The 25326-nt window shown below is 46.5% G+C and overlaps 1 protein-coding gene across 7 annotated transcripts in view; it reads left to right on the top strand.

Annotated features, from left to right (window-relative positions):
* The window catches only part of LOC128345541 (procathepsin L-like), a 28484-nt gene extending 3450 nt beyond the window's left edge, over nt 1–25034 (top strand). For 2 of the 7 annotated variants that reach the window (XM_053297623.1, XM_053297625.1), the window contains exons 3-8: nt 4701–4826; nt 11322–11480; nt 15669–15893; nt 17206–17365; nt 22069–22192; nt 24062–25034. In XM_053297623.1, coding sequence (XP_053153598.1) covers nt 4701–4826; nt 11322–11480; nt 15669–15893; nt 17206–17365; nt 22069–22192; nt 24062–24182 — 915 coding nt within the window. In that variant the 3' untranslated portion in view covers nt 24183–25034. The other 5 variants (XM_053297624.1, XM_053297630.1, XM_053297626.1 and 2 more) reach the window with 5 other exon arrangements.
* Nucleotides 25035–25326: the final 292 nt, after the last annotated feature.

The raw sequence follows: 25326 nt of genomic DNA, 5'->3' as shown, positions 1-25326 counted from the left end.
CGAACATTTCTTGTTCGCAGCGCAGGCTGTGCAGCAGTAGTCCGCAAAGGAGCCCTCCCCCACGAGCGGCCCCGGCGCGCGCCCCCCCAATTGCTCGGCTCCAGCTGGCTTGGCGGGCGCCTAAAGCTTGTTGCTTGCTTGCTTCGGCGTCAGACCTCTTTGTCACCTCTTCCTGACCTGGGCTCCGCTCACTCCCCGCCCCGCCACCAGTCGCGCATGCGTGTCCTCAGTCCCAGCTCGCCTCTGACTCAGTCAGGTGACCAGAAGTTGCCGCTGGTGGGGTTGGCGGGTCACTCGTGTGTTGTGCAAAGCTGGCAGCAGCTGGGTGAGGTGCCGAGCAGAGCACATGGCTGGACAGTGAGTAAACTGCGGAGGCGGCATGCTTTTCCCTTTCCCAATCGCGTGCTGCTGCAGGAGTGTGTGTGTCCTGGGGGGGGAGGGCGCTTGGGGAGGGGTGCGCCCTGAGTCCAAGGGCATCTCACGTGCAGCCGTAAGGCGCTCCGGGTCGCTTGCCAAAAGGCAATTTGGCGTCCGAGAGAAGTCTTTTGGCAAGGGGAGGCCCTCCTGCTTGCAATCGCCTCCCCTCCCCGGCCACGCCGTCTGCTTAAGTGGAGCGCTGCTCAGCTGCTGCTGGGCTTGCTCGCCTTGCCCGGTTCCCGCCCGCTTTCCCCTTTCCCAATCGCTGCTGCATTAGCCGGCCAGCCGATCACTGCCTGGGAGGAGTTCCTCGCGCGTCTTGGCGGCTTCCGTTCTCCTCAGGCACTGCACCAGCCAGCTCCTGCACCGAAGCAGAGATGCTGCCTGCTGCAACGTGTCCCTGATTAAGCGAACGCAACTCCCTTCGAAGTGCCTTTCGTGTCGTGCTTTTCTTTTGGGGCCCAGTTTTTCTTTCTCTCTTTTTGCGCATAACATGATACCTTTCCCAGAAAAGCATGTTTGTTTTGTCTTTTAAAAGTATGTTCTGCTTTTGTCATGGGGGGGGAGATTCCCCCTCTAGAAAAACATTGTAAAAGTAGTTATAAGTATTAAGTGCATTTTATACACTTTTCGTGTGATTTATTTAGGGCAATATTTTTATTTAATATTTTTAGGGCAATATGTTCTATTGTGGTTTTCAGAAACATGTGTGTCAGATGTTCGGGGGCAGGGGGGCGCAATTTCAGTGCTTGCCCTGGGCGCTGTTTTCCCTAGTTACGCCTCTGGAAACGAATAAAAGAGCAGGATATGCTTAACCTGGAGAAGAGGAGATTAAGAAGGATTATTATAGCTACTTTCAAATATCTGAAGGGGTTGCCAAAGAAAGGCTGCTCCCCGCCACTTTATGCAATGTTTATGCAAGAGGAGAGCTGGTCTTGTGGCAGCAAGCATGACTTGTCCCCTTAGCTAAGCACAGTCTGTCCTGGTTGTATATGAAAGGGAGACTAGAAGTATGAGCACTGGACAATATTCCCCTCAGGTGATGGAGCCGCTCTGAGAAGAGCAGAAGGTTTCAAGTTCCCTCCCTGGCTTCTCCAAGATAGGGCTGAGAGAGATTGCTGCCTGCAACTTTGGAGAAGCCGCTGCCAGTCTGTGTAGGCAATACTGAGCTAGATAGACCAATGGTCTGACTCAGTATATGGCAGCATCCTATGTTCCTATGTCATTGTGCTTTTGGCCCCTTGAAGCAAGTTTCAGACCTGTCACGTGATACAGGCCAGCCAATCAGATGCTAGGAGGGGCATCTTAAGACGCCGGCTCCGTAGAGCTCCTTCTCAGTTGCTTGGACTGAGCAGGCAGTAAGAGGTTTGCTCCTTCTTTGCTCTGTGGCAGCCTTGCTGTGGCCTTTCCCCACCTACTCCTCACTGAAACCGATTTAGGGTTGTTACCTTTTGACCGGTCACTTGCCGTTGAGTGCGGTTTAGTTTAAATGTTGTGACCGGTGTTTGGCTGGAGGACCGTTTCGGGCGAGTAGGCAAGCCGAGGAACAGCCCTTGCTGGTTTCATGGCCCTTGGGCTGGGATCCACCCCTACTCGTAGGCAGGCCGGCTCCCAGCACTCAGAGTTTTGCGGCCTGGATGGGTGGGGCTGCCTGACCTCCCCTCAGTGGGGTTTTACCCCGTGGCTGTTATAATGTCCAGATTCATTCTGGATGGAATTAACACCCAGCCTGTCGCCTGGGGTTGGGTGATCTTCCTTGTGAGACTGACTCTTATTTGGGAGAACTGCACTGTGAATGGTCAGGCCTCGCTGCAGCTTGTTGTTCCCTAAACTAATAGAGTGGCCCTAATTGATCCAATGACACGTGTCTTGTCTTTATTGGGGCCTGGGGGTGCAAAGGAGGAGCTGACTTGCTCTCTGTTGCTCCTCCTGAGAACTAGGACCAAAGGGTTAAGATGACAAGCAAGCCAATTTAGGCTAGATATCAGGAAGAATTTCCTTGCTGCAGGAGCTGTTCAAGTGTGTGGTAGTCTGCTTCACATAGTGAGGGGAGGAGAGCTGGTCTTGTGGTAGCAAGCATGAATTGTCCCCTTAGTTAAGCAGGGTCCACCCTGGTTTGCATATGAATGGGAGACTACATGTGTGAGGACTGTAAGACATTCCCCTTAGGGCATGAGGCCACTCTGGGAAGAGCACCTGCCTACTCGCATGCAGAAAGTTTCAAGCCCGCTCTCTGGCAGCAGCTCCAGGTAGGGCTGAGAAAGACTCCCGCCTGCAACCTTGGAGAGGCCGCTGCCAGTCTGTGTAGACAGTACTGAGCTAGATGGACCAAGGGTCTGACTTGGTAGAAGGCAGCTTCCTATGTTCCTGGTGGTGGGCTCTCCTTTGCTGGAGATTTTCAGACAGAGGCTGGGTGGGCATCTGTCTGTCAGGGGTGCTATAGTGCTTTCCTGCACTGAGCAGGGGGCTGGACTAGAAGACCTCCAAGGTCCCTGCCAACCCTAACATACTGAAGCTCTTCTCACGATCCGTGAGAAGAGCCATAAGGGGGTTTGCGGGGAGTGCGGGCTTAGCCCGCTCTCCCCGCAGACAATAAAGCCTGCAGCCCTGGGCGGCTAGATCGGCCGCACACACAACTGCTAGCTCCGTTATGGAGCTGGCGGGGGCTGTGGAGAATCCGGGCCTGCATGGCCCCCAGAAGTTCCAGGATGCCCCGTGCGAACGCGTTGAGCATCCTGGAGAGACCTCCGAGCCCGGGAGGCAGCCTCCCAGTCCAGGGTCTACTCGTGTGTCGCCATGCACTGCGGCAACACACGAGCAAAAAGAGGAGGTTAATGGAGCACTCACTCTGTTAACCTCGTCTTAGGGGAGGGATATTTAGGGCGGCTAGCTGCCAGGAGCCGAGCAGCTCTCATTGCAGCACACAATCGCCCCAAAGCGGGCGAGGCTCCCCTAGCCCACTTTTGGGCAATCGTGAGAATCGCCTCACCATGAGGCTAAGCAGAGCTCAAAGTCAACCCCTCACTTTGCAATTGTTTGTACCTGGTATTATTTCTATATTTTATTTTCTCTCCCACTCTTCTTCGGAGGAACTCAGGACAGTGTACTTTCTGGGGCCTCCACTGCCATTTTCATCCTCACGACAAGCCTGTAATGTGGGTGAGGCTGAGAGGGAGAGGCTGGCCCAAGTGAGTGTCAGGGCTGAGTGGAGCTTTGAACGCGGGTCTCCAAAGTCCTAGTCTAACCCCTACACTGCACTGGCTCCCAGTCCAGAGGTGGACTGCCTGAAGCCATGGAAGTTCTACTTAGTTGTTGGATGGACCGTGCCCTGGCTCCGCCCCTGACCATCCATCCTGACTCACCAATTCGCTCTGCCTGTGCTGGCCCCACCCACTTGCCTAAGGGTACAATCCTTCAAAAAGGAAAAGAAAAGGCTGGCAGCCAGTCTGTGGGCTAAGCTCCGGTATTCACAGGGTGACTCAGAGGCATTTTCTTCTCTTCCTAATCTTCAGCTGCAAGGAAGATTAGTCCCGGGGTGTGCCCGAGCAGCTGAAATGGAAGTGTCCACCCCCCACAACTCGCTTTCTGCGGCAAAAGAGATGATGGGACAATGCTGTCCATTCTTAACTCCCATACTAAGCCATGAAATTTCACTCATGGGTAGGATTTTTTACTCCCATGGAGTTCCATTGGTTACATTAGATGCCCCCCACCCCCCAGTTTTTCCAGAACATGGAACCTACAGGATTATTTTATATTTCACGTCACGACAGTGCACTGGTGACCCACCACCCCATCATGACACGCTGTGTGACCACCCAACTCATTGAGAGTGTGAGTTGCTAGCTAAGAAAAGAACATTTCAGACACAACGGTAATGAGGATCCAAACCTCCACATCTCATTTGGGGTGGTTTTCTACTTTTAGATACATTGTGTACCAAGTGTACTCAGCTTTTTAAAACTTGTTTTTAAATTGTTCTATTTAATTGCTGTTTTGTGATGTTTTTAATTGTTAATCATTGTTCTATGCTTTGATAATTTTTGTTTTTATTATTAACTGATTTTAATGGTGTTTTAATGCAAACTGCCCTGAGCCTTTTGGAAGGGCGGTATAAAAGTTTTAATAATAAATAATAAATAAAATAAATAAGATAAGATTCTTGAAGGTCATAGCTAGGAGTTCAGTGGTTTGCATGTTTATGCTGCATTTATGCACCTGGGGTCAGAATTTGCCCCGTGGTTCTGGATGAGAGTTCAGTAAGTGATTTCACTTCCTGGCAGGCAGAGGAGGAGGTCTACCGTAGAGCCGTCTGGGAGAAGAACCTGCGAATCATTGAGCATCATAACCAGGAGGCTGCCCTGGGGAAACACACCTATCGGATGGGCATGAACCAGTTTGGCGCTTTGGTAAGTGGATTCCGATTCGTCCCAGGGACTTGGCTGCTCACTCAGAATTGTCCACCATACAGCCTGCAGTGCCAAAGGTTTCTGTCTGCCCTACCTTGCCCTGCCCAGTTGTGTCCATATTTTAGTCCCTTGCTAGACCATGCAGCTCAGTGCCACTGCTGAGCTGAGACAGGGAGGGAAGGAAAGCAGCGTAGGCATCCCGTGGGCTTACTACCTCCTTCTGTGCATATAAACCCATCCTCCTGGAGGGGAGCTGACCTATCGCTGACCTATTGGGCGATATCCTCTTCCTTCCCTGCTTATTTGCTCTGCCCTTGTCTCATGCATGTGCATATTAGGACATTTCCACACCTTGCCTTTCCTTGTTAGCAAATGAGCCCCCAGTGATGAGAAGGAGAGGAGGTGGGGAATGATCCGCTGTGTCTGTGTGGAGTAGATGGTCTTAGCAGCAGCCAGCAATTAGTTGGGTGGGTGGGTGGTGGGGAGAGAAAACCCTCCTGCATGTCTTTGCTGCCTGTCGGGCTGCAATAAGGTGGTCAGCACTTTGTGCTGATGCCTCCCCTGACACTCTCAGCCCTGCATGGGATGGGTGGAGGAAAGAAGTGAGCCATAACTGAGATCTTGCACATGCATGGATGGAGGAGAAAGAAAAGGGGAGGGAAGAACAAACTCAATAAGATCTCTACTAACTGGGCAAAGAGGCACCTTTTTAACATGGTGATTCTCTTTATTTAGCAGGGGGAGAGTAACTGGCCCGATCCACCCCCAGCACAGTATTCCTTCAGTGACTGTTGCTGGCATCTATCATATATCTTTTTAGATTGGGTGCCCTTCAGACACAGGGATCCATCTTATGTATTTATATATTAATTAGGGATGTGCGAATTGATTCGGATACAAATTGATTTGTACCCAAATCTAGCTGATTCGGGTGATTCGGAGACAAAACGAATCACCCCTGTGGTCCATTGGCTAGATTCAGGTACAAATCGAATCACGGCTGATTCAATTCGAATCGATTCGGGTTTCAGATCTTTCCTATTAATTTCCCCAGATTCCCAGCTTTCATTTTTTAAAAAAAGCTAAGCTCTAGCCCTTATAGAAGTGGAGTTATGGAGCAAAATGTGTGGTCACTATTTTTCAAGTGTTCGGATTCTTTGGGGTATAATAACTTTGACTCAATGAATCCTTATGAGGATTCATTACACACCTTCATTTCTTCTATTCATTTTGACTGTCTTTTAGACATTGCCAATTGTCAACTGCCATGTGCCAACTACACCCCACTCCCACCTGTAAGGCAGTGAGGTACTACTAAGTTTAAGTTAAGTGCCTAATGGGTAGAGGCTACCACCCAAATTGCAGAGGGATTGGGCAAAGGGTTGGTTTTTGGTGAATTGTTGAAGTTTTCCATAGGAAATCATGTAGGTTTCAGCAGCCCCATAACTGCACTTGGGGGGTGCTGGGGTGGCCCAGAGTGAGTGGTGGTGTAGTGAACAGAGGGTGCCAGCCACCCCCATGGGTTTCTGGCCCATGGGGGTCAGGGTTCTGTTGTTTCTGAGGTGTTCTGAGTGTAGATTCTCTGGTAGCAAATGAGATTTTCAATACAAACCATGAATCCACTCTCATTTGCTACCAGAGAATCTACACTCAGACCGCCTCAGAAACAACAGAACCCTGTACCCCATGGGTTAGCAACCCCATGGGAGTGGCTGGCACCCTATGTGCAAGACACCACCACTCACTCTGGGCCACCCCAGCGCCCTCCAAGTTCACTTATGGGGCTGCTGAAACCCCCATTATCCCTTATAGGGAAAAACCTTAAAGATGAGTAAACTTCAAATATTCACCAGAAACCAGCCCTTTGCCCAATCCCTCTGCAATTTGGGTGGTAGCCTCCACCCAGTAGGCACTACCACCTCACCACACTCTTCCACCCGAGATCCCACTTTATGCCCGAAATCTGCCTCAAAGACACTAAACCTTCAACTATGCACCAAAAACTAGCCCTTTGCCCAATCCCTCCGCAATTTGGGTGGTAGCCTCCACTCATTAGGCACTACCACCTCACCACACTCTTCTACCCCAGATCCCACTTTATGCCCCAAATCTTTCTCAAAGACACTAAACCTTCAACTATTCACCAAAAACTAGCCCTTTGCCCAATCCCTCTGCAATTAGATAGCCAGCGTGGTGTAGTGGTTAGAGTGCTGGACTAGGACCGGGGAGACCTGAGTTCAAATCCCCATTCAGCCATGAAACTAGCTGGGTGACTCTGGGCCAGTCACTTCTCTCTCAGCCTAACCTACTTCACAGGGTTGTTGTGAAAGAGAAACTCAAGTATGTAGTACACTGCTCTGGGCTCCTTGGAGGAAGAGTGAGATATAAATGTAAAAATAATAATAAAAATAAATAATAATTAATAGAAACTGCAAGAAACATAGAAACACCAAATAAAGAAGAAACAGTGCAATTCTGGGGGAAATTATGGGACAATCCAATAGATTATAATTAAAAAAAACAGGCTGGATGAAAGAGGTCAAAAAATGTAACCAACAAATGCAAGATCTAATAATAACACCAGAATTAATAAGTGAAAGAGCAAAGAAAATTAAAAATTGGACTGCTCCAGGCGACGACGAACTGCATGGCTTTTGGCTTAAACACCTAACAAGCCTTCATAAACAACTATTAAAACAGTTCAACCACATTTTGCAAGGCGGTGATATTGAACAATGGCTAACAACTGGGAAAACTCATCTCATCATGAAAGACCCAGCAAAAGGTGCAGTTCCAAGTAATTATAGACCGATAACCTGTCTGCCAACCATGTTCAAATTATTAACTGGAATAATAGCAGATGAAGTGATGCAACACTTATTAACTAACAAACAGCTTCCAGTTGAACAGAAAGGAAATTGCCCGAACACCAGAGGCACAAAAGACCAGCTGCTGATTGACAACATGATTTTAGAAAATTGCAAGAGAAGAAAAACCAATGGATGCATGGCTTGACTACAAGAAAGCCTTTGATTCATTGCCTCACACGTGGATACTAAAATGTTTAGAAACAACTGGTGTCAGCAAAAACATTCAGATATTTATTTAAAAAGTAATGAGCATGTGGAGTACACAGTTAACAATCAATGGCGAGACACTTGGACTGGTTAGCATTAGAAGAGGCATTTTCCAAGGGGACTCACGATCCCCTCTGTTGTTTGTAATCGCCATGACCCCACTTTCACAAATACTAAACAAAACAGGCCTCGGATACCAAACATCTAAAACATCAAGTCAAATCAACCATCTGCTGTACATGGACGATCTGAAATTGTATGGAAAATCCCAGTCAGAAATCGAATCACTGCTAAACACTGTCCGTATATTCAGTAGCGATATAGCAATGGAGTTTGGACTAGACAAGTGTGCTGCATTAATAATGAACAGAGGGAAAATAAGAAAAACAGAAGGAATAGAACTGCCCAATGGAAGCAAGATCAAGAACCTGGAAGAGAAAGAACCTTACAAATACTTGGGCATTCTCCAGGCTGATAACATCGCACACACTGAAGTTAAAAGAAAAATTGGAAGTGAATACATCAGAAGAGTTAGAAAAATCCTCAAGTCCAAACTCAATGGCGGGAACACCATACAAGCCATAAACACCTGGGCTATACTTGTTATCAGATACACTGCAGGAATAATAGACTGAACCCAGGCAGAGCTAGAGACGCTAGATCGTAAGACCAGGAAAATCATGACCATCAATCATGCTCTGCACCCCCGCAGTGATGTAGATAGGCTCTACCTCCCTCGCAGCTCAGGTGGAAGAGGAACGCTGCAAGTCCATCAAACAGTAGAGGAGGAGAAAAGAGGCCTTGAAGAATATATCAAGGACAGTGAAGAAGTTGCACTTCAAATGGTCAATAATGCGAAACTATTCAACACCAATCAAACAAAGCAGTCCTACAAGAAAGAACAAGTCAAGAACCGAGCAGAAAAATGCAAAAATAAGCCACTGCATGGTCAATATTTGCACAATATAAGTGGAAAATCAGACATCACCAAGACCTGGCAATGGCTTAAGAATGGCAACTTGAAGAAAGAAACAGAGGGTTTAATACTGGCTGCACAAGAACAGGCACTAAGAACAAATGCAATAAGAGCAAGAGTCAAAAAAACAAACAAAAAACAAACAGCAAGTGCCGCCTTTGTAAAGAAGCAGATGAAACCGTGGACCACCTAATCAGCTGTTGTAAAAAGATCGCACAGACTGACTACAAACAAAGGCATGACAAGGTAGCAGGGATGATACACTGGAACATCTGCAGAAAAGACAAGCTACCAGTAGCCAAACATTGGTGGGACCATAAAATTGAAAAAGTTGAAGAAAATGAAGATGTAAAAATATTATGGGCGCCCTGGGTGCAGTTCCAAAAGACCTTGAAGAGCACCTCAACACCATAGGGGCCACAGAAATCACCATCAGCCAATTACAAAAAGCAGCTTTACTGGGAACAGCCTATATTCTACGACGATATCTATAACAATTGACAATAAAATTCTGGCATCCCAGGTCCTTGGGAAGGACTCGATGTCTGGATAAAACAAACCAGTCAATAACACCTGTCTGACTGTGTAAACAAGAAATAATAATAATTTGGGTGGTAGCCTCCACCCATTAGCCACTACCACCTCACCACACTCTTCCACCCCAGATCCCACTTTATGCCCCAAATCTGCCTCAAAGAAACTAAACCTTCAACAATTCACCAAAAACCAACCCTTTGCCCAATTCCTCTGCAATTGGGTGGCAGCCTCCACCCATTAGGCACTTAACTTAAACTTAGTAATACCTCACTGCCTTGCGGGTGGGAGTGGGGTGTAGTTGGCACATGGCAGTTGACAATTGGCAATGTCTAAAAGACAGTCAAAATGAATAGAAGAAATGAAGGTGTGTAATGAATCCTCATAAGGATTCATTGAGTCAAAGTTATTATACACCAAAGAATCCGAACACTTGAAAAATAGTGACCACACATTTTGCTCCATAACTCCACTTCTATAAGGGCTAGAGCTTAGCTTTTTAAAAAAATGAAAGCGGGGAATCTGGGGAAATTAATAGGACAGATCCAATACCCAAATCGTTTCGATTCGCATCAGCCGTGATTCGGATCCGAATCGAATTTGGGGTGATTCGGATGGGTCAGATTCGGATCCAAATCGAATCAGGGTTGTTTCAATTCGGTTATGAATCAAAACACAGAAAATCCAAATTGCACACCCCTAGTATTAATGTATTATTTCTCAATGTAAACTGCTTTGGAAACTGTTTTTGTTGAAAAGCAGTGTGTAAATATTTGTTGTTGTTGTTGTTGTTGTTGTTGTTGTTAAAGACATCAGATCAAAAGTAGCCCCAAAGTGGTCCCAATGCAGGAATTATCAAATGTGGGTCCCAGAATGTTGTGGGGCTTCAGCTCCCACAATCCCCAGCTACAATAACCAAAGGCCATTTAATCAATTTCCAGACTATGAGGCTACTCACACGTGCAGCCTAACTTTGGGTAGGGTAGTGCAGCCTGGGTTGGGCTGTGTGCGTGAAGTGCCAGAATCGATCCCCATCCCAGCGTGGGCCTTGCAGGTTGTCCCAATTCTTAATCTGGCGTTTTGCAGCCAAGGTTAAGCAAACCTGCGGTTCTTTTAACCTCGGCAGGTGATTGTCTTGGCAATGGCCACTGTGTTAAGAGGCTTCCCCCCAAGCCCACCGCCATTTCCGGTAGCAAGCCTGGGGAAGCTGATGCTGCACCCACTCTAAAAAGAACAGCCGCCATGCTTGTAATGCCGAGCACCTTGGGGTTTGGGAGGGGGGATGTGCACAGAGTGTTCTGCCTCAGCCAGCTCCTCTCACCCACCTAACAACTGGAAGATCCACACAACTGGAATGATCCACAACAACTGGAATGATCTGCTTGATCATTCACCACACACCCACAGGTCTGGGACAGAGTGCATTTGCAAAAAAAGACTCCGCAAGTCCCAATGGATTTACATACCTTAGTGATCATTCACCACAAACCCAGCACAAACCCATAGGTCTGGGACAAGGTACATTTAAAAAAAACAACAACCCTCAACACAACCCTCAATAGATTCACACACAGCTTCTTGATTATTTGCAAATCAACTGGGACACAACATATGTCACTTGCTCCACAGTTCAATCACACAGCTGCACAACTCCTGTACCATGGTATTCCCAAAACCGTTCTTGCGACAGGATTCTGGACCAGCTCAAGGTTCTGGACATCCTTCAAATTGTTAGCCGCCCAGAGACGTATGTTTGGGCAGGATATAAATTCAATAAATAAATAAATAAATAAAATTAAATAAATAAAAGGACTGCTTGCTTCAAAAGTTCAGTCTTTTATATGCTACAATACAGCAACTCTAATGGGAAAGATAACCTTTGGTGTTTCACTTTCCCTTCCTCCCCAGACTAAGGAAGAGTTTAATCAGAAGATGAAATGCTTTCGTCCTGAACTGGCTAAAGCACCTGGAAAGGGCGTGACTTTCTTGCAGGAATCATCCACACTGGAGACTCCTGAGTCGGTGGACTGGCGGAAAAAAGGCTACGTCACCGAAGTAAAAAACCAGGTGAGTTGAGAAACATTTGGGAAGAGTTAATGACTAAGCTAGGAATCCATAGCTGTTGTTCTTTTACAATGGTAGGAATCATTGCTGTTTCTAATGACTGAGTTTCACTGAATTGAGCCAATGTCAAGATGGTTTTAGAAATCATTCAGTGTGCTGAGGTGTTCTCCAGCTTTTTGTAAGCAAGAGGGATGGAGCAGACTTTTTCATCTTTAGTTTGCTTCTTACCTTTTTGAGAAGACCTAACAGCCAGAGACGTTGTTTCTGAGATTTTGAAGCTGAGAGAATCTACCAACCCAAAGACGGTACTGCTGAGAGTATTCATATTTTTTCTGCTGCTCTTGTCTGACACAACCTCTTCCAGTTAATCGGATAGGTTGTCTATAGCTGGATTGGGGTTTTGCCAGTTGGCTGGGTAACAGCCATTTTATCTCCATGGTTATAAATATCTAGGATAACCATCTCTGTGCTGGTACTGAGTAAGCATCTGTTGTTCAAGTATTGGTTGATATCAGCATAGTGATGTGTTTAGGCTAGAGATGTGAAAGCCCAGGAAAAAAACCAGAAAAAAATGGGGGGGGCATATTTTTCCAGGGACTTTTTTGTCCTGTCCTCCCCCCAAAATTGAAAGAATTGGAAAAAAACCAGACCATGCTGGCTATTTCGATGAATCAGCCTTGAAACGTTTCAAGTGCCATTTTGATACCTGTTTTTCTGGGGAGTGTTGTTTTACCATTTGGGGTTGGTGGGTAGACCAGGCTTCCAAGGTGGGCAGCCAATGCACCAAGTCCAGGGTGGAGACCTGGTCTACCCGCTGACCCCAACTGGAAGACCAGCTCTCCCCAGAAAAACATGCCTCAAAATAGCACTCGAAACACTAGAAATGTTGTGAGTCGAAACAGGGCTGTTTCATTTCGAGCTCTAAACAGGCCCTTTATTTTAAGGGTGTTTTGTTTCGAGCTTGAAACACTCAAAATGGCAGATTCGAGCTTGTATCATTTTGCACACATCTAGCTTACAGTAACTCCTCTTATATGGTTAGATTGGATCAGTTTCTGTCTGTAATGCCTGGGGATCTGGACAAGCTGCTTGGAGAAGGTGGTCCCACCACTTGTGCTCTTAAACCTTAGTCAACATATCTGGAAGAGAGGATATTGGAGAGGGCCTGGTAGATATAAATGCTTCTGTGAGTGAAGATATGTGATGAAATTAGTTTGGAGAATAAACTGTATAAGGGGTCAAAATCCATACTAAGTGTGTCTGGCAGAGACAAGCCCTGCAGCTTTCTGGGAACCTCCTCGTGGAGGATTAAGTTCAAATTAGGCTAGAGAATTTCAGTTGGAGTGTGTACTAGGGATAGCAATAGCAATAGCAATAGCACTTACATTTATATACCGCTCTATAGCCGGAGCTCTCTAAGCGGTTTACAATGATTTAGCATATTGCCCCCAACATTCTGGGTACTCATTTTACCGACCTCGGAAGGATGGAAGGCTGAGTCATCCTTGAGCCCCTGGTCAGGATCGAACTTTTAACCTTCTGGTGTGCATGGATGTGCATGAATCAATTTTTTTTTATTTGATTTGTACCCAAATTGAATCACCTCCAATTGTTTTGGGTCCAAATCTCCCCCTGAATCACCCCAGATTTGATTCGGATCCAAATTAATCTGAATCTGAATAGATTCAGGGCAAAAAAGGGTTCCAGGGGCAGAAGAGTGGGGTGGGTGGTAGTTCCCAATGTGTGGAAGCTACCACACAAATTTCAAAGAAATTGGCCAAAGGGCTGATTTTTTAAAATAATTTTTAAAAGTTTGTGCATTTTTTGGTGCAGATACAGGCCAAAAATGGGGTGCAGGGACAGAAAGGTGGGGTGGGTGATAGTACCCAATGGGTGGAAGCTACCACTCAAATTTCAAAGAAGTTGGCCAAACGGGTGATTTTTAAAAAAAACAAATTTATCATGTTTGTGCATCTTTAAGGTTTCCCCCCATAGGGAATAATGGGGGTTTCAGCGGCCCCATAACTCCACTTAGGTGGCACCAGGATGGGCCAGAGCGGGTTATAGTGTAGTGTACATTGGGTGCCAACCATCCCGCAAACCACAAGCCCATGGGGTATTGGATTGTGTTGTTATTTTCAATTTTTGAGGTGCTCTGCATGGATTCTTTGATGCAAAATGAATGATGACTGACCAAAGAATCCACTATCATTCTCTACCAAAGAATTGACTCTCATTCATTATTTTGAATGAACAGCAAAATGATGAATGAACAAAGAATCCACTATCATTTTGCACAGCAATGGCAGCAGGCAGGCAAGACCACGGCAGCAGCAGTGGGCAGAAGGGGAAGAAAGCGGCGGCGGTAGGCAGGCTGGGAAAGAAATCGTCATTTGTGGTGGCGGAGGGTGGGTGGGTAGGGGAACTAGAGGCACAGATGCTCTGCGCCTGGCCCAGCTAGTTATTTCTATTCTGAAAGTACTACACTGACTGCTGATATGTTTCCAGACAAAACACACAGTGCTGATGTCTAAGAGAAAATCTTCTTTATTATGAGCCTCTCTGTCTTTCCAGATCATCTGGGGAGGTCCATCTGGTGTCCACTCAGGGACAGGCCGCCTCTTTGATCCTGGTTTGAAGAGACAGGCCTCTTCTAGAGCTCAATCCTAAAGCTTTTGAGTAAACCTTTTTAGTGAACCAACTAGACTTAGAGAGAATATGCCCCCCAAATAAATATTCTCTGAAATTTCCAAGGGAGAATAATGGGGGGGGGAGAGAATTCTGAGGAGTTTCTGCTGAGCTTTTGAATGTTCCCCGAATTCTCACAGGGGTCTTTTTCTTCAACACAGCAGCTGGTTTTCTAGAAATCAGGGGCATCGCTAGAGATCTTCAGCCTGGGCCTACTGGGTCTGGCTCAGGCCCACCGTCCCCTTTTCCATAATTAAATTCAGTTATGACCCGCCGCCCGCCGCCCACACACCAAGAATAATTAAGTATGTTTAAAATCTCTCTCTTTTTGCAATACAGTGCAGTCCTATAGGTGTCTGCTTAGAAGTAATCCCCATTGTGGTCAATGGGAGTTACTCCAGGGTATGTGAGTATGAGATTATAGCCTCAGTTAACAAGACACTGAGATGAACAGGAGTAAACTCAAATTGTCAGAAACCATTGCCAAAATGGGGATCTGAATTTCCTTTTCCTTCTGCAATCACAACTCCATTCAATTGAAGACTTGAAAGGCAGTATGGTGTAGTGGTTAGAGTGTTGGGCCAGGACTGGAAACAATTGGCTTCAAGTCCTGCCCTGCTCAGCCATGAAGCTCACTGGGGGACTTAGGACAGCCACTCTCTCTTAGCCTAACCTCCCTCACAGGATTGTTGTGAAGATAAAAGTGAGAGAACAGGAAAGATATAGACGTCATAAGACATAAAATGCCTGCACATGTGTATATTCAGGACTGGCTTCCGGTTTTGTGGGGCCCATGCTGAGAAGAGTGTGTAGAGCCCCATATGAAGTAAGTGGGGGCTTTCTTATATTTAGCAGGGGGAGCGTAACTGTTCCTGTGCATCCCAACACAGCATCTCTCCAGAGATTGTTGCTGGTGTTTACCTTTCATTTCTTTCTAGACTGAGAATCCTTTGGGAATAGGGAATCAGTTTTTCATTAATGTGTTATGTAAACTACTTTGAGAAGTTAATCGTTAATTTAAAAATCTCTTGACCGTTGACATGCAGCTGCAAGTAATACATAAGAACAGCCCTGCTTGATCAGGCCCAAGGAAGCCCATCTAGTCCAGCATCCTGTTTCTCACAGTGGCCCACCAGATGCCTCTGGAAGCCACAGGCAGGAGTTGAGGGCATGCTCTCTCTCCACCTGTCACTCCCGTGCAACTGGTACTCAGAGACCGTAAATTTTTGTTCTCACTCAATTACTTCATTCAGCCAATTGGGAATATTCCTTTAAGCAGGTGGGAAAACAGAATCATTAGATCTTGAATTTTGGTGATGAATGTCACATTTTGAAATCAACATTGAGTTTCAAAATACCAAATTTCTACAGATCCTTACTTTTCTTGAAATTTCAGTGCTCCTGAAATTAGGAGCATCAAAGAATTCATCCTCTGCTAGTCTTCCCTAATGAGAGTGGGGTGAGGACTCACACTGGACAATGCTGATTCCTCTTTTTCCATAGGGTCAATGTGGGTCATGTTGGTCATTCAGTGCCACTGGAGCCCTGGAAGGTCTGCATTTTAAGACGAATGGCAAGCTGGTCTCGCTGAGTGAGCAGAACCTCGTTGATTGCTCCTGGCAGCAGGGCAACAGGGGATGTAGAGGCGGGTTTGTTAACACGGGCTTTGAGTACGTGCGAGAGAACAATGGAATCGACTCGGAAGAGAACTACCCCTATAAGGAAAAGGTAAATCATGAACAAGACAGGAAGCTTGTTCACATGATCATTTGGGGTTGGGAAGAAGGGCAGGAGCGCTCGTACCTCATGATTCCCAGATGACCAGAATCTTTGTATGGGTTTGCAAACCCAACAGCCCAATGATCAAGACAGTGGCTGTCTGCAGAGCAGAATTGGGAGCTGCATCTGAAGCTGTATCCCATCTTGCATTGTGCTGCCAGTAGACTGGCAACTCTCATACAGCATCAACTACCCTCTGGCCATGAAGGTGCAGGAGGTGGGAGTGGCTCAGCTGAAGCTGTTGCAAGCAACAGGAGCATAGAGTGTACTGGGCAGAGTGGCACACTCACAGATGGAAGCCCCGTAGCTGCAAAGCTTTATTGTTTGAACGGCTGCCAGGTCCCAGGAACAGCTTAAAATGCTACGTGGACCTAGATTATCAAAGGATCAAGGTAAGGGGGTTCTGTTGTCCTCCTACCTCAGTTTAGAGCAGAGTAGATGGTCTGGGTTACAGAGATGTGGGAAGGCTGGGTTGGTGGGATTCCTGTGGCTCCACACAAGCCGGAATAACTGGGTTTACTGCCTTGAAATTGATGGTCGTGAGAACAACCCCAGGGAGTACTGTGTAATTTGGTGACCCTGCGGTGCATGCACAGGTCTCAATGGAATTGCGTGGTTGTTTTTTAAAAATTCTTATTTCTACAAAATTAACTACCATATGAAAAAAAAAAACATTAAGCACATACTACAGCAACAGTTTTTTTAAAAAAGAAAAATGTACATCCAAATGTATAAAGAATTTCAAATATCCTATCCCAATCTTTATCCATCTTCAAAAGCAAAAAAACACACAAACAAATCCTTCTCTTGGAAGTTGTTGTTCCAGCATCCTATAGATTTGCTCCATTTTTTCACAAATTACTCACTATAACTTTTCAAATGTCCTTTTATAAGTCAGTTTTGACATTAATTTCCACGTTTTTCTAAGCCACTCATTAATGGCTGGAGCTGATACAATTCCCGTTTTAGTGCTATGCAAATTCTCAGTGTGATTTCTTTGAAAACACACACACCCAAAACCCTTTTAACCCCAAAGATTGCAAAAACATTTGGACAATGAGGAGGAGGGAAGAATGGTTTAGCACTGGTGGGAGAGGGGTGGATCTGCCTTCCATGGCAGTGATTGTGGACATGTGGTGATCTTTCCACATGCAAAAATATAGGCTGAGAATGGATCATTAGCTGAGTGACCAGGCTGGACAGGAAAAGTGCCCTCTTTTCCACAGACAGAGAGCAAATCTTGGTTGTCATTTCACTGCAGAACGGACACTGTGCTTACCAACCTTCGGACCGAGCGGCCACCTGCACTTCTATTGTACAGGTCCCGGAAGGGAATGAGATAATCCTGGAACAAGCTGTGGCCACGGCTGGCCCTGTTTCTGTGGGTGTGGATTCCCGCAATTTCCAGTTCTATGATAAGGGTAAGGTGCCCTTTGGGGAGGGAGAAAGCTGTACTGTTACTGCAACCACATAGGTGACCACTTGGTGATGTGAAAAGCAGGCCGGCCAATTGAGGGAGTGGAGGACAAAGTTGAAGTTAGACTCACAGAATTCTAGAGTTAAAAGTAGAGATGTGCACGAGCGGTTCGTCTTGAACCGGGGCCAGTTTGGAGAGTCAATTACAGACTGAAGCGGGGGCCGTTTGGTCCATGATCAAACCGAATTGGGCCCATTTTAGGCAAACCAGTTTGGGGCGAACAGGGGCAGCTGGGCGGGGGCAGTGAGAAGAGGAAAAAAGCTACTTTCCTACTGGCACTGCTGCTCGTGCTCCTGGTGTGGCAAACACGCTCCCCACTTCTTCACCAAGCTGCTTGCTCGGCAGTGGCTTAGTTCTGGCCTCTGTGCATGTGTATCCCTAGGGACCTTGGGCTTCTTCTGGTTTAATCTCCTGCTCAGTTCAGGAATTTGCTACAGCCAAGCTGACAGATGGCCATCCAGCCTCTGTCTGAAAACCTTCAGTGAAGGTGACCCCATCCCTACATGAGGCAGACTGTTCCACTGCTGTACACACCTCTCACAGTCAGGGAATTCTTCCTAATGTCTAGCCTGAATCAGCTTCCTCATCATTCAAATGTCTTGGTTCTAATCTTGTGTCCTCAGGAGCAACAGAAGACAAGTTTCCACTTCTAAGTGGCAGTCCTTCAGATCTTGAAAGATGGCTCTCGTATTTTATCTCACATTTGCCATATGGGAGATGGCAAATATAAAATAGCCTTTCAGTAGCACTGCCTTTTCTCTTTCACCCTTTCCATTACACCATGCATTCTCCAAGCAGCTGATCTATCTCTTCCTTTACCTTCCTTTTGTTTGGGATATGTTTAGGGAACTCCCTTTTTGTTGTTTTTGGCATCCCTTCGCAAGCCTCTGCTCACTCTGAGCCTTCACTTTTCTGACACCAGCCCTACAAGGTTTGGACCATTCATTTGTACTCATCATCCTTGGTTATAAACCCTCCTTCCATTTCCTGTAGGTGTCTTTTTTTGCTTGTCAGCAGTTCAGAGAGTTCTCTGTTCATCCACATTGTCTTCTTGAGATGCGTCCCATTTTTACTTCTCATGAGAATTGTTTGCAATTGTGCTTTTGTTATCTCACTTTTGAGGATCCCTCTTTGATTCTTTTTTCATACGAGATTTCTAGCCATGGAAATCCTATCTAGTTTCTCTCTGAGCTCATGAAAGCCAGCTTTCCTGAAATCCAGGGTTCATGTCTGACTTCTTGAAGAAGAACTCCTGCTAATTGGGGAAAGTTGCTAGAGTCTGCCTTGTGTCCATGTAGGGGTGTGTTTTGTTAAGGATCACGAGCTCTTTGGGGACAGTGAACTATCTTAGTATTATTCTTTTTCTGTGTAAACCACTCTTAGAACAAATTCACTGAAAAGCAGTCCTGTCTATAAATAATAGTGGTTGACATCCCGAGTAACAAGCTGGAAATGCAGCAAAGCTGCTTAATTCATTCAGAGAGTCTTTCTGAGCAGCAGAGCACATGAGGGGAGGATGGGGGAGCCATTTTTTGCTGTACATTTGCCTTTGCATACAGCACAAGCAAACAACACATTTTTAATCTATGGAACTCTCTGCCATGGGATGTGGTGATGGCCACTAGCTTGGATGGTTTTAGAAGGGGCTTGGAGACATTCACAGAGGACAGGTCTATCAACGGCTTCCAGTCTGGTGGCTATAGGCCACCTTCAGCCTCAGAGGCAAGATGCCTCTAAATCCCAGTTGCAGGGGAGCAACAGCAGGAAGGAGAGGGCATGCCCTCCTCTCTTGCCTGTGGGCTTCTCAGAGGCATCTGGTGGGCCACTGTGTGGAACAGGATGCTGGACTAGATCGGCTTTGGGCCTGATTCCGCAGGGCTGTTCTTATATTCACATGTTTTCTTGTCTCTAGTATCTAGGATTATACTCAGTACTGGGTGTTGTGTCTTCCTCCCCCATTGGATTAAAGCCCTTCTGATGAAGTTAGCGAACCTTCTGTCAAATACATTCTACCCAGATCTTCTGAGGTGCCCCCATCTAGTTCCAGGAGTACTTCGTGTACATAGTGTAGGCCATGGTCCCAGGATCCAAACCTTTCTCTACAACATCCTCTCCATAGCCCATTATTTACGTACAGTATCCTCTGCTCTTTCTTCATCTTCAGCTTGGGCAGGAGAGAGAGATAAAAACACCACTTGTGCCCCCAATTCCTTCCTACCCAGTACCTCAAAGTCCTCAGAGTTCTCTTTCAGATTTCTTAATGTGGGGACTTCCATGTGGATCAGCAGGAAGCGGTGGTGGTCGTTGGGTTTGGTAAATCTTGGTGACCGCTCTGTCCATTCCAGATGCACCCACCATAAAGTCAGCGTCTCTCCCTTGATGGATCATAGTCCCATCCCTCTAGGCAGTGAGTCACTAACCACCACCACCACCCGTCTCCTTCTCACTAGGGCAGAAGCTGGGTTATTCCCAGTCATGGAGGACGAGAGCCTGCTCCCTCCCCATTCTGTGCAATCTGGGATGGCAATCCCCAGCCCGCTAGCTTCAGTCACCCTCCCTAGGGGCAGCCTTGTACTGGTTGCTCAGCACCAGTGGCATTGAACGTCTGCTGATTTGCCTGCTCCCATGTGTCACATGCTTCCATGCACTCACCTGTTCTGATGGGATTTCTTAATCCTCAATGAAAGTCTCCTCCACCTATGGTTGTACCCTTTCTCCTTTTCAGGAAATTTGTTCTCCTTTCCAGGAACACCTCATCTCCCCTGAAGGCATGCCTCAGCCCCGCCTCACCCACCCCCACCCCGACACACACACTCAACCTCTCTTCCAGCAGGGTGACTAGCTTGCACTTCAAAGAGGTGCCCTTACATTCTATTCAGGTAGAAAAACAAACAATTATGCCAAATTCCCTGCAGGTCATCACAGCATTTCTCGCACTGTCAGTGTTGCTTGGAGCCCCTAAGCGCTTGCTCTCCCTTTCCTACTAAGATCACACGCAAAACTCCCTTATTCCTGGTTGCAGTCTTCTGTTCTCAGATTTACTAGCCAGCGGGTAAACCAAATTAAGACTTTTCTAGTCATTTGTCCTGGCCACCAGGTCTAGCATGCCCGTTCAGCCTCTGGTTGAAAACCTCCTGTGACTGAGAGCCCATGACTCTGCCAGGCAAGCTGATCATTTATTTATTTTATATAATAAAGGGTTTATGTTCTAAAATACTGGGGGTCCCACTCTAGGCTCTGGACCCCTAGAGTCAGCTAGTAAACCCCACATATTCTGGTAGCTCATCCTGCTTTGTACCTTCCAAGAACTTGGTTCTCTGTGTGAATTCTCTAGGGGTAGTAGAGGTGTCTGTAAACATAAAGATTGGACTTTGGAGCATGTGGACTAGCATTACTGGTTGAAGACCATTCTCCACTTGAGACAGAACATGGGATGGGATTCATAATGGATAAGAACATGGGATTGGATTCAGTGCAAAATGCGGCAGCTAGGGTTTTATCTGGAGCTGCCCGATGGGAGCACATCACACCCATTTTGAAAGAGCTGCACTGGCTACCAGTTTGTTTCCGGGTCCAATTCAAGGGGCTGGTTTTGACCTTTAAAGTCCTTAATGGTTTGGGCCTGGAGTACCTGAGGGACCACCTGCTCCCAAGGGTTGCTGCCCACTTGACGAGGTCATCTGTGGGGGCTCTGCTCTGGGTGCCGACAATGAGGGAGGCTTGGTTGTCGTGCATGCGGGGCAGGGCCTTCTCTGTTGCCGCCCCCAGACTCTGGAAAGCTCACCTGGTGGCTATTCTCTCCTCAGTTTCCATCACAGCTTTTAGAAAGCAGGTTAAATTGTGGGTTTTTACCCAGGCTTTTTTATGATTATCTCTGCTGCTGCTCTTTGTACTTTGTATTGCTTTTATGCTTGTGTTTTAAATTTTTAATCAGATTGGCAAATTTGTTTTCGATTTGTTTTATATTATTAGTTTAATATTTTAATGGTGTCTTTTTTACAATCTTGTTTTCAAATTTTGCTGTAAAATTTTTTACAGGGATTGTTTTGGGATTGTTTTAATGAAAGGCGGTATATAAATTTAACAATAAATAAAAATAAATAAAAAATGGTCAGCATGCCGACAATACAAACCAGTACAAACCAGTGCTTTGAATTAATAAAGGATTTATTAAGGATACATGACACCCAACCGCCAGCCAGTGTTTCCAACTAATCACTTACACTATAACCAACATTGTCCTATCAGCTTTTATCCTCACCAGCCCCTTCCAGTCTTCCTCATCCCATTCACTGTCACTCCTACTGGCCCATCACTCTTACTCTCCAGATGTCACTCGTCCTTGTTTTCACTCACCCTTCCATTGCAATTTTAAGTCCCCTTTGCTGTTGCTTACATCATATCATGATGAAAATGCAGACTCATTCTAAGCCTCCTCAGCCTCCTCTGTCTCTCTCCTGAGCAGAAAATCAAACGCTGCGGAGGGATGTTGGCTTTCCTTGGCACCGGGAGGGAAGGGGTGGCAGGCAGCATAGGACATGAATGACTCCTTCCTTCTGGAGAGCATCTATGCTCACCTACTTTGACCACAGTTCAGTCTGTCACCTGTTTTCTCTCCCCGATCCCTCCTGTACCAAATTTCTCCAGGAATTTTTTACTCTGAGGGCTGTGGTGAAAGGCTGAACCATGCCGTGCTAGTGGTTGGTTATGGCACAGATGATACCCTCAAGATGTCTGGTAAACCATCTGACTATTGGATTGTGAAGAACAGGTGAGACCGACAGGAATTGGTGTGTGGTTGTGTGCGTGCTGGGGTGGCGTGGGGCTACCTTTGCTAAATAAGGGCAAGTGATATGATTTATGCATGCAAGCATGCATGCATTCCATCTCCATGCAGGTTTTCCCCACTGGGTGCCCCAACCAAGGAGGGCACAACTGATAAAAACCATTAGCAAAAATGGTTAAAATAGAAGTAGATTAATACAAATAATAAAAACTGGCTGACATACTGACTCATGAACTGTAGGGGGCGAAAGAAGACCACATCACTGTGCTAAAGAGGGGGATTTGCAGAGTTGCACTGCTGCACTCTTGTGGAAAGGTTCCCCTTAAAAAAGATGAGGCATGCTGGAGATTGCTCAACTGTTGCACGAGCATGCTCATGGTCGTGCAACACTAGTCTGAACCACATGCTCCAGGCTTTGAGCAAACAGCTAGCTCAGTTTCCTTTGATAAGTGCCGTATTAGTCAGCTACAGACCATAAACTAAATTAGAAGGACGGCAACTCAGCAAATGAAAACATCCGGCTTTCCAGTCTCCTAAAAACCTTTGCAAGGAATGCTTCACTCATGTGAAAGTCTTGGCCAAGCAGTGGAAAGAGTCTTGTTGAATCTCTAGTGGGAGGCAGTTCCACAGCCTAGATGGCACCACTGGAAAGACCCTACATAAGAACAGCCATGCTGGAACAGGCCGAAGGAGGCCCATCTAGTCCAGCATCCTGTTTCACACAGTGGCCCAACAGATGCCACTGGGAGCCTACAGGCAGGAGTTGAGGACATACCCTCTCTCCTGCTGTTACTCCCCTGCAACTGGTATTCAACCCTATTCTGAGTTCCCACCAGGCCAATTTCAGAGGGAGTTGGGGCATAAAGCTGAAATCCTCTTGATGATTCTCTTGAGGATCCCAGTGACTGGCCAGATGCATATGAGACATGGAGATCTTGGCTATTTTTGTTTATACATTTAGTAATGAAATGCAGGTCATTATAACAGAGGGTGATGAGAAGGCCAGTGGATTTTATAACGCCCCCCCCCCGCTTCCTCCAGAGAGCTCAGTGTGGCATAAATGGTCCTCCCCACTCATAAAAGCTGTATAAGGCATTATAAGCTGAGATGATGACTGGCTGAGGGTCATCCAGTGAGCTTCCAGGCTGAGCCAGGATTTGAACCTGAGTCTCCCAGGTCACTTTCTAACCCACTCTCCACTACACCACACATGGATGACCTCACTCAAGAACATGTGGGGCTGCATCTGTATTCTGCATATGGTAGTGGAAGACAAACCCAGCCAGAGTCAGGAAGTGGGGCAGATAGATGTGCTGGCCCGTTCAGATTCAGTCTTGACTTCTGACATTGTCTCCTAGCCCCAGAAGCACATGCTTCTTTCCACCTCCCCTTCACACCCAAGAATCGTTAGAATTCCACGTCCTATTCTGGTCAAGAACAAGCCACAATAGTTCATTGTGTCTGAACGAAGTTGATCCTGACTTGCTCTCACCAGAGTTCCAAAAATAAACCTGGATCTGAACCTGGGACTGAATCTGCTCCCAGTCTCTGATAACCTCAGAATCTGAGCCAGAAGGAGCTTTGGCATGTCCTCTCAACCAATATGTCCCACAAGGCAACCATTGTCTGCTGGGACTCAATAGGAGCTCATTGTGGGCCAAAGTAGTTCCTGTGTGCATAGCTCCATCCCTTTCTCTGCATAGCCCCACCCTGGCTCAGTTAACCCCTTCCAGTCCTCCAATATTTGACAGGGATGTTCCAGGAAAAGGCAGAGCTCCACCAGATCCCAGTTGGACCTCTTTTTCCGAGTTCATAGGGATGGTCTCACACTCTCTTCACTCTACCCTCCTACAGCTGGAATACAACATGGGGTGAGAAAGGCTACATGAAGCTGGCGAAAGGAGCTCACAATCACTGTGGCATAGCAACTGTGGCAAGCTACCCCACCCTGGACCCAGGCAAGGGCCAGCCATGATTCCATCTTCCGGAACCTTCCTAGCTTCATTGCTACAAACCTTCGCTTGCCGGTCTCTTCTGCTTATTTCCTCGTTTCCCACACTATGCTTGTCTACATTCAGGTGAATGGGAGTTCCTACTGAGTGTCAATAGCATCAGAACCAGGGGGTCAAACTATTAAGCAGCTGGATTCAGTTTCAGTTCAGACCATGCCATGAAAAAGTAGTCTGGTCACTGGTTGACACCACTGAGGTCCAGTTCATGTGAGAATAAGACCAAACTTTTCTGCTTGCAATGTAACTCTATAAAAATGAACACAGTGACAACGATGCAATGTGAGAAAAAAGATCAAAGGGTATTATTGGATTCTATAAACAAATTACATAAAACTAGTTTTTTTAAAACACAGGAAAATAAAACATTAATCCTGTGACTGCAAGATGAGTGCTCAATTGCAGAACTACTTATTTTGAATGGGTTGCCACTCGTTGGGCTGGTTCTCATGATCCAAAGCAGGGTGAGAGAGCAACCAGCCAGGCTCCAAGCCCCCTGCACGCTCCGGGGAAATGGTGATTTATTAGCAAAAATCAAGGTGGGGGAGGGGGGAGCGATCATGCGCTGTTATGAGGGAGATTCCTGTTGCGCGGCTTCCACTTCCCCTCCCCTCCTGGGATTGCAAAGGGTGGGTAGTTCTGTTTGAGACGAGAAACACAGCAGAAGGCGGATAAAGAAATTTTATTGGAGACTGAAAACAAGGGATAAGTGGACATTCCCATGTGACAATGGTTCATGCCTGTCAACTCACATGTCAAAATGTTGATTTTCTAAGGTGTAACACTTTTTGCTAATAAAAACCTTAACTGCTTATAAATCATGGTGGATTCTTATATGTGAAATACAAGTAGACTCTCTGGCATTAATAATCAGTGTTTAGATTCTTTGGTGTTAACTAAAGTCGCAGTGGAGGAATCAGGTGGGGCAGAGAGCTTGCAGTATATCCAGGAGACCTTGGATGCCAGACCAAGGGGGTCGGGGAGAAAGAGGTCTCTGGTACTCTGCACAAGAACATAAGAAAAACCCTGCTGGATCAGGCCCAAGGCCCATCTCGTCCAGCATCCTGTTTCACTCAGTGGCCCACCAGATGCCTCTGGGGAGCCCACAGG

Source organism: Hemicordylus capensis, chromosome 2, assembly GCF_027244095.1.
Source record: "Hemicordylus capensis ecotype Gifberg chromosome 2, rHemCap1.1.pri, whole genome shotgun sequence".
In the NCBI taxonomy this organism is placed as follows: domain Eukaryota; kingdom Metazoa; phylum Chordata; class Lepidosauria; order Squamata; family Cordylidae; genus Hemicordylus; species Hemicordylus capensis.
The sequence above is the reverse complement of the archived record's forward strand: the minus strand, read 5'-3'. Positions and strand labels throughout refer to the sequence as shown.